At 40.8% G+C, this 15,049-nt stretch overlaps 1 protein-coding gene across 2 annotated transcripts; it reads left to right on the plus strand.

Annotated features, from left to right (window-relative positions):
- The first annotated feature begins 10,092 nt into the window (after positions 1-10,092).
- tsr2 (TSR2 ribosome maturation factor) lies at positions 10,093-14,809 on the plus strand. 2 transcript variants are annotated; one of them, XM_005747984.1, is made up of 5 exons: positions 10,093-10,345; positions 11,417-11,511; positions 12,279-12,370; positions 13,532-13,690; positions 14,432-14,809. In XM_005747984.1, the coding sequence occupies exons 1-5, from the start codon at positions 10,101-10,103 to the stop codon at positions 14,540-14,542; spliced, it is 702 nt and encodes a 233-aa protein (XP_005748041.1). In that variant the 5' UTR covers positions 10,093-10,100; the 3' UTR covers positions 14,543-14,809. The 2 variants fall into 2 exon arrangements, with proteins under 2 accessions (XP_005748041.1, XP_005748042.2); XM_005747985.2 differs by having other exon boundaries at positions 10,268-10,345; positions 11,417-11,507.
- Positions 14,810-15,049: the final 240 nt, after the last annotated feature.

The following is a 15,049-nucleotide window of genomic DNA, read 5'->3' on the forward strand; positions in this document are numbered from 1 at the left end:
CCCCCGGACTTTCAGATAAAGCAACACCGGGAGCCTCATTCATAACCATTACATACACACAAAACTAGGCCTGAAACAGTACGGCACAGGTAATATTTGTGATCTAAACTCTCATTTTGGAAACGAGGGAAAATGAAACAGGAATACGACACATTTTATTTCTCACTTCCATCATTCCAACTTGTTCCTAAACACTGAAATCAGTCATTTTATCATCATTTTCTCCTGCATTAAACCTTTCAACTATAAATCAACCAGCTTAGACTTCAAATCAAATTCTGTTTACCACGGTCACCATCACACTCACCAGCCCTGGAGTGCAGATCAGAGGCCCAGGCTGTGTGCTGTGACTCGGAAAAGGTAAACCTGAGGATTTCCTGCCAGGACTGTTTCTTTTTTTTTATTATTCCTTTTACACTAATTATATTTGGTGATATAGCTCTGTTCTGGGACACGTCCGCTCTTAAAAGCAAATATGTGTAAAGCCTAAAGGCAGAGAACTAAACAGAGCAGCCACCGGTGACAGTGATTGTTTAAGTCAGAAGTAGCATGAAATAGAGGTGTTGGGGTGGTGGTGGGTATCAAAGTGGCGTGCAGAGATTTTTCAAAAAAGCTGTGACGAATGGCACGCACTGGAGTGAGCTGATCTACTGGAGCTGCTGGCTGAGCTTGACTGAGTGGCAAACCAGAGCTAATGTTATGTCTACTTAGTGGAGTAGCTCAAATGAAATGCATTATGATGCCGGGATGTAGCAGCTGGATTCTGGAAAGTCAGACTCAGTTTTTCCCCAATATTAACCTGTTAACCTGTCAGAAATGTTCTTCACCTCACACAAAAAACATGATCACCAGCTAACCAAGAAAACCAAGTCCCAGTTTTAGTGGATCACAAAACATTTAATAGTTGTGAGATTTTTTTTATTTCAAAAAGGAATTTTCATATTTTCTAGGAAATATTTAAAGACTTTTTTTGTTTAAACTTTGAAGAAATCCAATATCTCAAATTATCAGGACATTTCATTCTGTCCTGATAAGTAAATCATTAAATAACTTACTATTAAGACGGCATAATTACTGTGTATCTCTCAGTCTAGTTTGTTGCTGAAAAACCTGGCTGTTCAGAGTGATGTATAGACGCATATTAATGGAAGGTCGGCTGGAAGGTAAAGGTATGCCTGGAGAAAAGGTGCGGAAGCAACAGGGATGACCACAGCCTCGAAAAGATTTACAAGAAAAGTCAGTTCGAGAATATAAGAGCTTCACAAGGATTGGGCTAAGGCTGGTGTCAGCGTGTCAAGAATCACCACTGATGCATCGAGTCACTCCTGAACCAACGACAACACCGTAAGCATCTTACCTGGTCAAAGGAGAAAAAGAGCTGGACTGTTGAGCAGTGGTCTGGTTTTAGAAGAAAGCACATTTTGTGAAAGTCCAATCCTAGGATTGTAGAGAAAGTCCCAGAGTCTGGAAGAAGAGGTGAATCCAAGGTGTTTGAAGTCCAGAGTGAAGTTTGGAGTGTCATATCATCTACTGTTGGTGGTCACCCACTGTCAGGTGCCATTCGGTTCATCTGGACGCAGCATTTTCAACAGGAAGAACATTTCTATAGTCATCCAAGTGAGTTCTTCAGCTGACTGCAGGTTTCCCCAGCGCTATCAACAGTACAGATTCAGTTGGGTGGCTGAAACTCAGGAAGCAGAGCAGGTCACCTGCTCCAGTCTGCATCCCAAATATCCTTGGACAAGATAACAGCACATATTAACAATCATGAAACTGAGCTTGTAGATTGTTAAGCAACGGTACTAGTTTTGGTTGTAAGATGGTGAGATATGTACTCTTAGGCCCCCTCTCTGGTGCAGAGATGGTCTTCCCTTTTTCATGTAAACCGCCTCCTCGACTTCCTGCTCAAACTTGTGTTCCTTCCTGTCCAGGATGCACACATGCTCCTCTCTGAAAGAGTGGTTGCTTGCCTTCAGGTGTAAATAGACGACAGAGTCCTGGCCTGATGGCGTATCTCTTCCATGTTGTGCCATTCCCTGAGTCAACCCTTGTTTGGTTTGCTCAGTTCAGAACCTGATCCATGCGCCGGATCACTTTCTGGCATGGCACGTTTTCAGGTTTGAAAGCCACAGAGACCTGATGTACTGTAAAATATGTCTCACCTGTTCTAATACTTCTGGCTTACCGATGGTTTCTTTGGGTATCTTCCTAGTTTTGACACATGACCAGCTGGGATAAGCACATTTGATCAGGGTCTCTTTGATTGGATGTTCTTCTGCTTCTCTGCCCGCTTTGTCTGTGGCACTGGTGTTCGCTCTGTTTTGCAGAGTCCTGTGGAATGTGGTAATTTCACAGTCTGAAAATGCACGGCTGTAATTTTTATATCCTCTCTGGTGAACGTGATGTGTGTGTCCACCAAGTTAATAAGATCAGTGAACTGTGGTTCATCCTGAGATTTGATTTTCACCCAGGTGTCATCCGCATACCTGAACCATTAGCTCGGTGGTGTTTCAGGAATGATATCAGAGCTTCTTGACTTTCTCCATATGCAAGTTAGTCACAATAGGGTCAAGTGGAAAACCCACGGTGCATCAGTGTGTCTGTCTGAAGTCCTGGCCCTTGTACAAAAACAAAAATAAAGGATAAACTTCTGGTGTCTTTTCATGTTCTTAGAGAGTCTCTGTTAAATTATCAGAGGCGTTCCAGTAAAAACAAAGTGTTTGTCTGATATTGTTTCTCACAACTGTCACAGACGACCCTGTTTTATTCAGCATTATTAACTCTGTTGTTAATCCTCCTGGTTCCTCCTCTCATAGAGTCCAAAGCAGTAGATGAGAATTTGCTTTTGATGCCAGGATTGTAAGTATTCGGTCTCATATCATCCCTCCTGGCTTTGACCCATCGTTTCACACATCCTCTGTTGCTTTTGACCACTTTGAGTCTGTGTCTTTGCCCCTTAAAACCCGCAAAATGTCTCCTGGACATTCATCTTGGCGACTGATGGATATTTTTGGCACTATAGCAAAGAGTTTACTCACTATTATCAATGGCAGTGGCCACTGTGGTGGAGTGTATTGTTTAAAAGCAAAACCTTGAGCCCACAGTTTTATCCAACTTCTGACTGATTTCTAAACTTCTTTCTAGTCTAAGGTCCTGGAGAAAGCTGTTTTCCTTCTCTCTATCAAAGCAGTGTTACTGAAGAGTTTCAGAATAAAAGGGGCTGGAATGGTTTAAATCTTGCTTTACCAAACAATTTTACAGCTTAGGCGTGCATCTTCCTTTCTTATGTGGAGCCACTCGAGTCCATTCTTGGTCCTTTTTTCAGTTTTAGATGCTTTTAGATGCTCTGGCAGTTGACAGTATTTTTATTCTTTGGCTTTTAAACCGGACTGCGTTCCGATGACTTTTTATCCACGCTGTTTTACTTATCTTCTAATCTTTTTTAGATATACAGCACTTTTTACATCTGTTGTTTTCAAATGTGCTTATAAATAAACTTGACTGGACAGAGATACTTGGTTGGTGTCGAGGGTGGGCTTGTCCTCTAATCTCTTATGAGCTGGTCCGGTAGCTGCAACACAAGTGAAGAAGATGTAACGGCCTCATAAGAGGCCATTGTTTCATCTGGTGTCGTCCAGCGTGATTCGAATGTTGCGTTTGGTGCTGCACACGAAGCGATTCAGGACCAAAGCCAGAAACTTGGAGATAGGTGACAGAAATGATCATATAAAGTGGGGGAAACATGCAGTCAGCTGACATGAGTGATGAAACCTTTTTTCCCACAGACAATGCTGAATCCAGATGAACGAAATCAACTTTCTGAGATTTCCTTATCTGGATCATTGAGTCTACACCAAGACATCTACCAGGAGGTTTTGAAGTAATGTTTCCTTTCACTGAAAGCTTTATGGAGAAGCCAAATTCCTTTTCACCAGGACTTAGCACCACTCACAATGTTAAAACTGCTCCCAAATGATTTGCTGACCGTGTTACTATCATGTTATTATCATGCTTAATCATACAGCCAACTTGCCTGATCTGGATCCCACAGAGAATCTGTGGAGATTGTCAAGAGGAAGATGAGAAAAACCTGATCCACAGAAGGCTTCTGTCAAAGCAACCTGAGCTTCAGTAACATCCATACCTCCATGCCACGCTGCATTGATGCAGTAATTCATGGAGCCTCAAAAGAGTACTGTGTATACAATCAAAACATAATAAACTACACATTATTACATTATTATTATTATTATTAAAATATATTCTGCCCACAATTCTAATTTTAACCTTTGATTTTATATATTTCGGGTTTTTACTCAAAATAATTGCTTCATGTTTATTGAAGATGACAAATCTTTTTATTATTATTATTATTATTATATAATAGATACAGTTTTCAAAGGTTTCTGCATTTCCTTTTTAGATTGATCTTTGGAAATATCCTAATAATTTGAGATACTGGATTTCTGGTTTTCATTAGCTATAATGGTGTAATTAGCCATAAACACCAAAATGAAAACAAAAACCATCATTTTTAGTCAAAATATTCAAAAGTTATTTATTGAAATTACCACAAATTTATTTTTTTGTGATATTCAATGGTTTTTAGATGCACTTGTAGATTGTAGCAACACGTGATCCTGTTAGTTTTAATTTTGTTTTGTGGAAAATTACTGCAGTTAACACAACTGTCCTGTCAAATAAAAAAATAAATGATGTTCACGTGAGAATCCAGAGGTGAAGGTACTGTAGTTGCCATAGTTTCGGAAAGTTGTGGGTCATTTTCTCTGGTGTAAACGTACAAATACTGCAGATAAACTAATGCGCAATGATGGTTAAATGGACTAGTACTTAAATGGCACTTTTCTATTCTTTTCCTCCCTGACATGCGTGTAAACATGTTTTATGAATGAGGCTTCTGGACTCCTGTTCGCGTAGCATTTATTTTATGAAGAGGATTTAGTTTGATGGTGAAGTCACGCGAACCAGCATCAGTTTGATGTTGGCGCTCAGACTCAGATCGGTGTGCCAGATGTTGATGGTCAGAGGAGTTCAGGATGACTCACCTTGTAGGTGACCAGGATTTCTGCCCCGCACACGCTCAGTAACGTTTATTCAATTCAGTTTTATTTATACAGCGCTAAATCCCAACAACAGTCGCCTCAAGGCACAAATGTTATCCAGCTGCTGCACAGACTTTATGTGTTTTAAACCAGCTACCATTTGAAGACACATAAAACATTTCTACAAATATATGCATCAGAACCTAGACACAACTGAAATAAGCCAATGACTGCTCAGAGTGGGCGTGGTCATAGACAGGAACCAATCACAGTGCTCAGTGTCCTGGATTAAGACCCAGAGAATCTTCTGCAGCTGCAGCTCCATCGTTGCTTTTAAACCTCCTCATTTATTCATCCATTCATGTCAAAGTGTTTCTTTTCCCATCTCATTCAGACAGGATTTAATATTTCAGACAGAGCAGGTGATGAAATATTAGTCTGATACTCAAACACCTGCAGCTGCTGGTCCAGGATCTGGTCTGGGTTCTGGAGCCATGAAGGGTTTTTTGTTTTTTTTCTGAGGTTTCTAAATTCATATTTAGTTCTTAGAAATGAAGTTCACATCCAGATCAGCCCTCACGCACTGCAGGAAACATCACATACATACAGAGGATTCACAGATAAACGTGTGGGTGCTGAAATCAGTAAAAGAAGAAACAGAGCACGAGAAGGAGAGAGTGCAGGAGGAGGATTAAAAGCCTGCAGTGAAATCCTGTCTGAATGAGCTTTTATTCTGAAAGAAAAAGAAGACCAGCAGGATTTTCACAATAAATTGGTTGTCAGAGAGACAGAAAGCTGCAGGTCAGCAGCTGATTAATTCGACCCTCACTTTTCTGTCTGTCTGTGAGGACCCGTGATTTCATACTGTACAGCCAAAAGTACGTGGACGGCACCGGCTGGGTGTAGCCAAATATTTAGCATCTTGTTGCCTGTTAAAGAAGAATCTCCCAGTTTCCATCTGTTGTGTGCAAAGATGTGGTGATGATATAATGAAGTGTTCATTATTTAGACGAAGTTGGTTTTTTTCCAGGTTAAATCAAATATTAATGACATGTCTTATTTTATAAAGACTGAAAGTTTTATCTTGAAATAAACACTTGTTTTACTTTATATTTATCATGTAATTAGACGACTTTTTGAGGATGAGATTACTGAAATGTTTTAAGGTACTGCTGAAAGATTATTTTTGCGGTTTTAAAGTTCGTCTTGAGAAACGTCATCAGTCCTTTTGGGCGTTTGTGGTGATTTTACAGTTTAGTTCCACATAAATGTGTTTTTAAGGGATTTGTTGTGTTTGTGTTTTAACACAAACAGCTGCATGTTACGCTGTCATGTGTGTACAGCTGTCCACATACTTTTGGCCATAAACTGTTTCTATATTTGCTGTGTTTATAAAGTTGATGTGATCGTCATTTCTGCACTGACAATAAAGGTTTCTGTTAAACTGATCAAGGATTTATTATTGTTATTATTATTATTTATTTTAATAAGCTTAAGAAAAATGATCATTTTTCTTTCTCTGAGGCGTCCACGAACTAAATTCTCAGACACATCAATGTTTCTAAATAGATATGGAAACAATACAACCACCTTCCACCACTTTAACCCAGTTAATTTGCAGTTTTTATTTCCTTTTATCAGAGGTAGCCTTCATCATATTCCCCAAAAAATTGTTGCATATGACTTTCAACTTTTGGCGGAGCACAGAAAGCAAAAGATGGTGACCAGCTCACCAGCAGGCGACATCTTCATCAACATGTATCAGAGTCCCCCTAAAGAGGGACATCTGCTCACCCTGAGCGGCACATGGGGGACTGAACAAAGCAGAAAGAGGAAAAAGGAACACATTCAGTGTAAAGAGCTGGTTTAGAGCAGAGTGCATTGGTTTTGGTGATCACGGGGCTCATGTGCAGCCCTGGGCCCGCCTACTGATGTATTACATGAAAAATGGCTGCACAGTAAGTTTAAACATTTCCCTTCAGGTTTATTTCTATAGTGCCAAATCGAAACAGCAGTTGCTTCAGGCTCTAAAACTCTACAATAATTGTATGGACAAAGTTTGCACCCAAAATTTTAATAAAGCAGAAGAAGGAAGCATAACACAGAAATACTTAGCAAATATTTTTGGACATTGACACGAGTTTATGTTTTTTTCACCCGTTTACTGAAGCATATTCCAATTCTAGTTATATAATGGACATGGACATAATGTGCAGACCCTCAGCTTTCATTTGAGGGTATACGAATATTTATGGACCTACCTGTAAATGACTGAAAGCTCAAATGATCATTTTGGAGGATTTCTGGTTATTTTGATAAATTATATACACTGCCAATTTCCAATATATGTATTCCCAGGACACTTTAAACTGTAAGGTAAAATAAATAGCAACTATCACAGAGATAAAAGCATGTGGAGAGAAAAAAACTCCCTTTTAAAAGGAAGAAGCTTCCATCAGAACGGACACCAAATATCTGCCTTAAAAGGTTGGAGTAACTGGAAAAGAGAAAAGATGAACACAAAGGCCCAAAGGGATGACAAACAGCAGAAGAATATACGAAAAACAACTCAGCAGGTTAGTGGAGCCATCAAACCAAACATCAGGAATATGCAGGTCCAGTGTCAGAGATTCCTTTCTGTGGGAATTTATATTATTCCAGGAGAAAGGCACAGAGATAGAGCACAAACTGTTGAAGAGAGAAGACAGAAAGGCAACGGCATGCAAGAGCGGTACATAAATAAATTCAATGAGTGCGAAGGAAATTAGAGATGAAGAAAGCTCCTCCGGGCATATAGCGACAGAACTAATGCATGCTTCAGGGTCACATTTAAAAATATAATACAGACTAAAAGCAACACAGCTGCTGCTGCCGGTGCTGAAGGAAACCTGGAAAAATGTGACTGTGAACATGTGAGTTAATATTAATAGGATCACTGGGGAGGTGAGGAAGCATGCGTTGCATCCATTCATTAGGTGAATATTTGAAAATGTCTGGAAAAGTGAAACAGCTGCAATAACACAATCTCCACAGCTGCAGACTCCGAGGTAACGTCAGCCAATGAACTAAAATTCTTCTTTGTGCTTTGATTGTGCGATTAAAGTTGAGTTATTATGCTTTTTTTCTTATTCTCTGTCTTGTGTTACGATGATGGATGTTCACTTTAAACATGGCTGAAGTTTTAAATAATAAGTTTGGCTATAAAAACGATCCCTATGAGCCAAAACCTCCAACATTTTATTCAACAGCGGTGCCGGGTGGAGATCAGCTCCATTTCATTAAATGCATGAATTGTTTAATACAGTTTCAACATGCAGTTCTGGTTGTGTTTAAAGGTCGTAGGAAGAGTGAATACACAAACAACAAGTAAATGATCTCAGGGTCTGCAGTTTAGGATCACATCCCTGTACAAACACTATGAAACACTCGGACTGCAGCTCAGCGCCTCCCTGAGAATCTCTTTTTCACAGTGATGTTAATCAGTGAAAAACTCCTTAATAACTCTCACGAATGGCACACTGAGACCTTTTAATGCCATATTCCTGAGAACTTATTGCTTTCATATGAGCTGAACTGATATCTGGAACCTAACCTGCTTTCACTCAGGCCTCCATCCAGAGGCAGACATTTGAGAAGCCTCAAACTGAATCAAATCCTTTCTCAGACAGCAGATGAAGACAGCATGAATGTAGAACATTTCTAGGTAAAATAATAATAAATATTATGGACAGTAGGTTTGGTTTTTTTTGTAAGTCTCGCTTATGTTTAGGTGGATTTCTGTTGAGTTGCTGCCACCTGCAGGTGGACAACAGAACCTGCACAGACCGAAACTGGACAACAGTACATATTTGATTCTAATATGCGTAAATACATACCAGTTAATTCATCTTACATTAGTGTTGAAAAGGCTGATGATGGTGACCCTGAGAGGAAAGAGAAAAAATGCTGCAAAAGCTTTAAAAAAATCAGGAAAGAAAATGGAAGTGTTTCTGGGACACTTGACTGAACAGCTGCAAAGAACTGCAGTGAGGCAAGTTCAAAAGAAGCAGAGGGTTCATTAGTTTTGTGAGATCTAAGGATGTAAGGCAATGAGTGATTTAATCACATTATTCGTTTAATACTCTGCACACATGTTTGTTACTGTTTACTGTTAGCGTGTCACTTCCCCCGACGTTCAGTCAAGTTTTTGTTTCCCAAGAAACGCTTCTGTTTTCTTTCCTGATTTTTTTCCTCAGTTTTTTGTTGCTGTCTTTTTCTATTTCCTTTGTGTTTTGTGTGCTTTTGCAGCATTTTCCTATTTGCTGGTGTGTGTTTTTTTTTAAGTTGCAGTCCATTTGAACTCTCAGGGCCACCGTACAATAACAGTTGAGCAGTCTCCTGTGTGTGTAATGTCTGGTTTAAAGAAAAACAAAACTAAAACGACAACAGTGGAAACCAGCAGCTACATCCATCATTTATATACAGTCTATGAGAGTTTACGTGTTTCTCCTTTTCTCATTTGTTATTTAAAAGTAAGTGCGGTTAGTCAATGGTCTTCCTAGTGGAAGACATTCCTTCAGTTACATAAATGGTTACATAATCTGTAAAACCTTAGATCTTCCATGTCATGTTCATCCATTTATGACCACAGTGTGCCCGTGTTCTGATACCAGGCTAACATACAATGTCACAAAGCTAAAATCATCTGGTTGTGGTAGAAAAGGACATGACATCATGGACAATTGTGGAGAGCTGGGAGTGACAAAACTGATTAATTAAATAATGAATTAAATGTTTCATTAATTATTTAAAATTGGAATTAATTCATTAAATAAATATTTCAATAATTAATTAAATGGCCATTCATTTCATTTAAAACATTTAATTATTTATTTCCAGTTGTATTTAATTGATGACATTTTAATTAATGATATATTTAATTAATTATTGACACATTCAATTCATTTTTTAATGATGTATTTATTTAATTCCTTTTGGCACTCCTGGGCCTCCACAGTACAATAATGTCAACATGGACGGAAAGTTTCCAGCACCTTGATGAATCTGACAATTAGAGCAGTTCAGAGTTTACATGCATGTCTGTTTATTTCTTTAGCTTTTTGTCACAGTCCCGTTTCGATTGGAAGAAGCACGCTTTTCCTGAACGATCGCTTCTGTCTGATCTCTGTTTCTGCACTCGGCTCCTTCCGTCTGTCAGACCCAACATGGCGGCCTCCGCGGCTTCACGTGAGGTCTTCACGGAGGGAGTCCGAGCGGTTCTTCAAACCTGGCCGGTTCTTCAGGTGAGTTAGAGCCGATCGAGTGCCTCCTGAGCGGCAGGCAGACGGGTCCAGCTGATACCCAGACGGGTTACTGATTCAACGATAACCGATATGATGCTAACATGCTAACAGCTTCTCACGTGAGGAGCTTATGTTCTGTTAAACCAAATCACAGACCTACACAGAGCATTTTTATGGCAGCGGGACCTTTTAACTGGATAAATAAAAGATAAATACAAAGTCACTCTGCCACAAACTGACGGCGACTTCTACCTTGTGAGAGGAATGTTGTTTGTGGCTCAAGATGACTTGATATCATACATGAGGGAGACAGTTCACATATATCTCACATATTATAGGTCAAAATGTCTTTTTTATGGAAGTGTAAATACCGGGAATCACTTTTTGGCACACGGGCGTTGTGTTGTGATTGTTTTTATGTTGCTAAGTAGACTGTAGTCGGCAGGATTTAGAAAGCAGTTTTATATCAAATAAACAGAAGACCTGTTTTGGAAGTATCTTCATGATTCTGCGTTACTGTACCCACATCATCATCAATCCAGTCCTTCTTGGCCAAGATGAGTGTTATTTATTGAAGCGTGGAGCTCAGTTCGGATGTGTAAAGATGGAGCTGCAATGCAGGAGGACAATTTGAAGACCAGGATTAGATTCAGCGATGTAGTGAAGCAGCACTTGCAGAGAGTTGGTGTGACTGTAGACAGATGATCTGCTGTGGCGATCCCTAAAGGGGGCAACCAAAAGAAGGTGATGAACTTTGACCTTTGGATAGTTCATCTTTTTAAATGTTTCAAAATGATTCATTACTTCAGCAGAATGCAGGTAGAGCTTGGAGTGTGGGCGTCTGGATGCTGGGTGGTGGAGTCAACACATAGAAGAAGAAGAAGTGGGAAATTTAAACAGACGTGTGGGGAGGATGTGTTTGAGTTGGGTGCCTGCAACATCTCGCAGGATTCTCTGTTTATGAGAATTTATTAATTAGCTTGTTTATTCTTAAGTCAACATTAGAAATCTGATGTTATGTATGATGTGAAGTCACAGCAATAAAATGTACCATCTCTGTTTGTCGGACAGATTGCGGTGGATAACGGGTTTGGAGGCGTCTACGGCCAGCAGAAAGCTGATTGGATGGTGGATGTGGTTCAGCAGTATTTCCATGACAACGGTGGGTATGTGTAGTTGTTACGTGCTAATTAGAAGTGGGTGAACCCTTTAAATCGAGTTTAAGCTTTCAGTGATCATTAGATGTGATCTGGGTCGTCTCAGTTTGAGCTCGTGCAGCAAACAGGATGCATGAATAAAAGTGACTTTGAACCTCCAACGGTTCAGTCTGTTCTTTGAATCTGACAAAGGACAGCGTGAGACATGGATTACATTTAATGTTGCATAAGAAAAGACAAATAATTAGGCAACGTTTCTGTCGATATCAAGTTGATTAAAGGGAAACTCAGTCAAGTGTGTCTCAGAGGTTTAAAGGGCTCCTGTTGTCCTTCTTTTCTGCTCCATGTTCACATCAAACCTAAGTCTCAAATAATGAGGTATGAATGTAAAAGCAACCCATGTGAGGCTAAAGGCTTCAGACTGCTCCAAATGCTCCTCAATAAGATGCCAGAGAAAGAGGGTATGTTTAATATGTTCATCTGAACACGGCTCTGCCTGTAGACGCTGAAACCCCGCCCACCTGTAGTTTAAACCCTCTGTTTACATGACGTAGCCTGTCAGAAGAAGTTTGGTTTAAAGGGAGATGATCTGTAATATTTCAGACAGGATGAACTGAGGAGCAGTTTAAGATGTTTTGAACTGTGCGCCATGCAGAGCTTTACTAGTGGAGTCTAAGAATAGAAATAAGGAGCAGAACCACGTTTAATTAAACAGCGAAAGCTTCAGGGTCATTTTTGATGTTGTGTTAACATCTCCGTGTGTCTGTGTGTGTCAGCTGACCTGCAGCAGTACGAAGTCGAGGACTTCATCGCTGAGCTGATGGATCAGGAGTTCAATACAGTGGTGGATGATGGGAGTTTACCACAGGTACACACACACAAAAACAACAGCAATAACAGTGTTTCAAATGCACTCATCTTCACTATATTTAAGTCTTCTGTGGAGAAAAGTAAACCCTCGGGATCAGAGGCTACATTTCTCATTCTCTGCATGGATATGATGTTATAATAAAAACATGTTTATGACATGTCTGCATGTAAATTCTGGTTGTCTTCATCACCTTCCTGCCTCCTGATGTCAGCATTATATCTGCGTGGTCTCATTAACGTCTTCATCAGTTAGTTCAGTAGGACGAGCGAGGCATGAGTTCATCGGTTCTTCTTCTCGCCAGGAGAATATTTAGTTTAGTCTTTTTGTTGTGTTTGTGAACTGCCTCACGAACGAAGCTGCAGCGTTCACTATGATGTGATTAATGATGCAGAACTCGCGGTTGAAAATGGGCTGTTCGTGTTTTATGGTCGAGCAGAGGTGGTGCGTTCGCTGTCCGCTCCAGAGCTGGCAGCGAGCTCTGTAGTCAGATGGAGGCGGTGCACGATGTGCTACAGCCAGTCTGTGGTTTGCAGAACATAAACACTGTGTGATGATGAGCTCCCAGATGTTTCCATAACCCCGTCCGCCCATCCTGCTGCTTCATCACTTTTCTTATCTGATGCCTCCTCTTTCCTTTATGCGGTTTTTGTTCCTGGGTGTTTCCTGGTCGTCCCTTTGGAGCTGGCGTTGAGTCCTCGGAGATTCATGTCGGTCTCATCTTGGAGAAGAGTCACACCTGCTGCTTTTCTTCAAATTTAGCATCCACCTTAACAACACCTGCTTCTCTGTCACTTTGAAGTTTTGCTGCCTTTTGAACAAAAGCGCTGCGGATTCTGTTAAAGCGGCTCCGTTTGATCGCTTCTGCTTTGTTTGAGCCTCGTTATTTCTTCTTTCCTGACGCTTTCCAGGACGACTCGGTTTCTCTGAGCTCTTTGTTCTTGTAAACATTCAAGCGGCCAACTTTTCACTGTTCAAACCTCTAAACTCTCCACACAGTTGTTTCCTCATTGACGTCAACTTGTTTGAACGAAAGCGCAGCAATTAAAGTAGTTTTATTTTATTCCACACCGAACAAAAACTGAAGGAATGAACAGAATCGTCCGCTTAGTGCTGGTCTGCAGGTGTGGATGTTTGAAGGTGATGTGTGTGTGTTTGTAGGTGTCCGCCAATCTGCTGCAGATGTTCGGTCAGTGGCGGCAGGGGGCACTGGAGCAGCTCAAACACACCATCAACACTCTGACACAGAATAAGAGTCAAAGGGCAAAGGTCACGGCTCAGCCCACACAGTCTGATGAAGAGAGCAACGATGACGCACAGGTACGGCTCACCTGACGCGCACACACACACGCACGCACGCACACAGGTCAGAATCAGGACTGTGGATTTTGATCTCCGTCTGAGAATCTGAGCGACGTTCAACCTTTTTGAACGAGTAATCTGAATCTTTCACACCTGAATTACAACATTTTATAGGCTTTGTTAAAACCTGCAGCCAGATCAGTTGTGCGCCCACTCGAGCAGAAATCTCGACAATTCTGAGTTTTGCAGAGTTGTATCCATTTTGATGCCATCCCATCTTCTAGCCGTGATTCCTTTTGTGGTTTAAAAATGACTGTATCACATAATTACGGAGTATTTGCCATGGACTGTCCAGTATGTGTCTTGCTTTCAGCTCCAGCTCTGGATGGATGGAAGGAAACTGTAGTTTGATGCAGTTACATCCTCGTTCTGTCCGTTTGTAAAGTTGTGCTGCTTCTGTGCTCATATTATAGTCGTAAACAGACAGAAAACATTACGATATGTGGAGTGGGTGTAAAATGGATTTGGTTGCTGTTTTAAAACAAAACTCAAATGTGTTTCATGAAGTTATGAAGGTTTAAAATTCCTGGAAAAACCAGGACACTAAAAAGCCAAATATGGCCCCGCCCCGTGTACGTCAGGGGCTCATTCATAGTATGAAGACACAGCTGACTGAGGGCTTCAGGTGGGAACTTTTTATATATATATATAGATATATAGCGCCAAATATAGTTGAGTGATGGTTGTTTGTGTGTGCAGGAGATGGAGTGTGAAGCGTCTGGTCCATCGGTCAGCAGGACACATCCTCCTCCTCCCCCTCCTACTCAGGATGAAGAAGATGGCTGGACGGTGGTGAGGAAGAAGAAGTGAAGATTTTAGGATGAACTGTTAAACTGAGAGACTGAAGCAGCTCACCTTTGACCTACAGGAAGAGACTTTTTAGTGAAAGCTGGGCCTCAGCCTCCACCTGCTCCAGACTGAAAGGGTCCTGCAGGCTCAGAAAGGCGTGCTGTTTGTCGGCCGCCTGCTGGGACGTTCAGTCTGGAGCAGGTGGACGAGGACGATGTCCTTAAACCGGAGTCACTCTGCTTCCTGTGGATGAATTTTTTATTATTATTATTAAACACTTTGACCATACGCAGTGCTGTCGCTATACTGTACATCACAACATATAGAATTATACATCTTACTAGTACTGGGTCAGACAGACTTCAGCCTTCAGAGGTTCGTGCAGTTGCTTCAGGTTTGTGGAGACCACCTGAGTCCAGTGAACTCGTTTTCATTAACTATGTTGCCAAAAGTATTCACTCACCCAGCCAATCACTGAACTCAGGTGTTCCAATCACTTCCATGGCTACAGGCGTATAGAATCAAGCA

This window comes from Pundamilia nyererei, unplaced genomic scaffold, assembly GCF_000239375.1.
Source record: "Pundamilia nyererei isolate P.nyererei 1_Seehausen unplaced genomic scaffold, PunNye1.0 scaffold00210, whole genome shotgun sequence".
In the NCBI taxonomy this organism is placed as follows: Eukaryota; Metazoa; Chordata; class Actinopteri; order Cichliformes; family Cichlidae; genus Pundamilia; species Pundamilia nyererei.

Bases quoted from the DNA above. Each gene is read 5' to 3' on its own strand.
- tsr2 (XM_005747984.1), top strand. From the start codon at position 10,101: ATGAATCTGACAATTAGAGCAGTTCAGAGTTTACATGCATGTCTGTTT. The intron at 10,346-11,416 runs GTGAGTTAGAGC...TTTGTCGGACAG, and splicing joins AAACCTGGCCGGTTCTTCAG to ATTGCGGTGGATAACGGGTT. The intron at 12,371-13,531 runs GTACACACACAC...GTGTGTTTGTAG, and splicing joins ATGATGGGAGTTTACCACAG to GTGTCCGCCAATCTGCTGCA.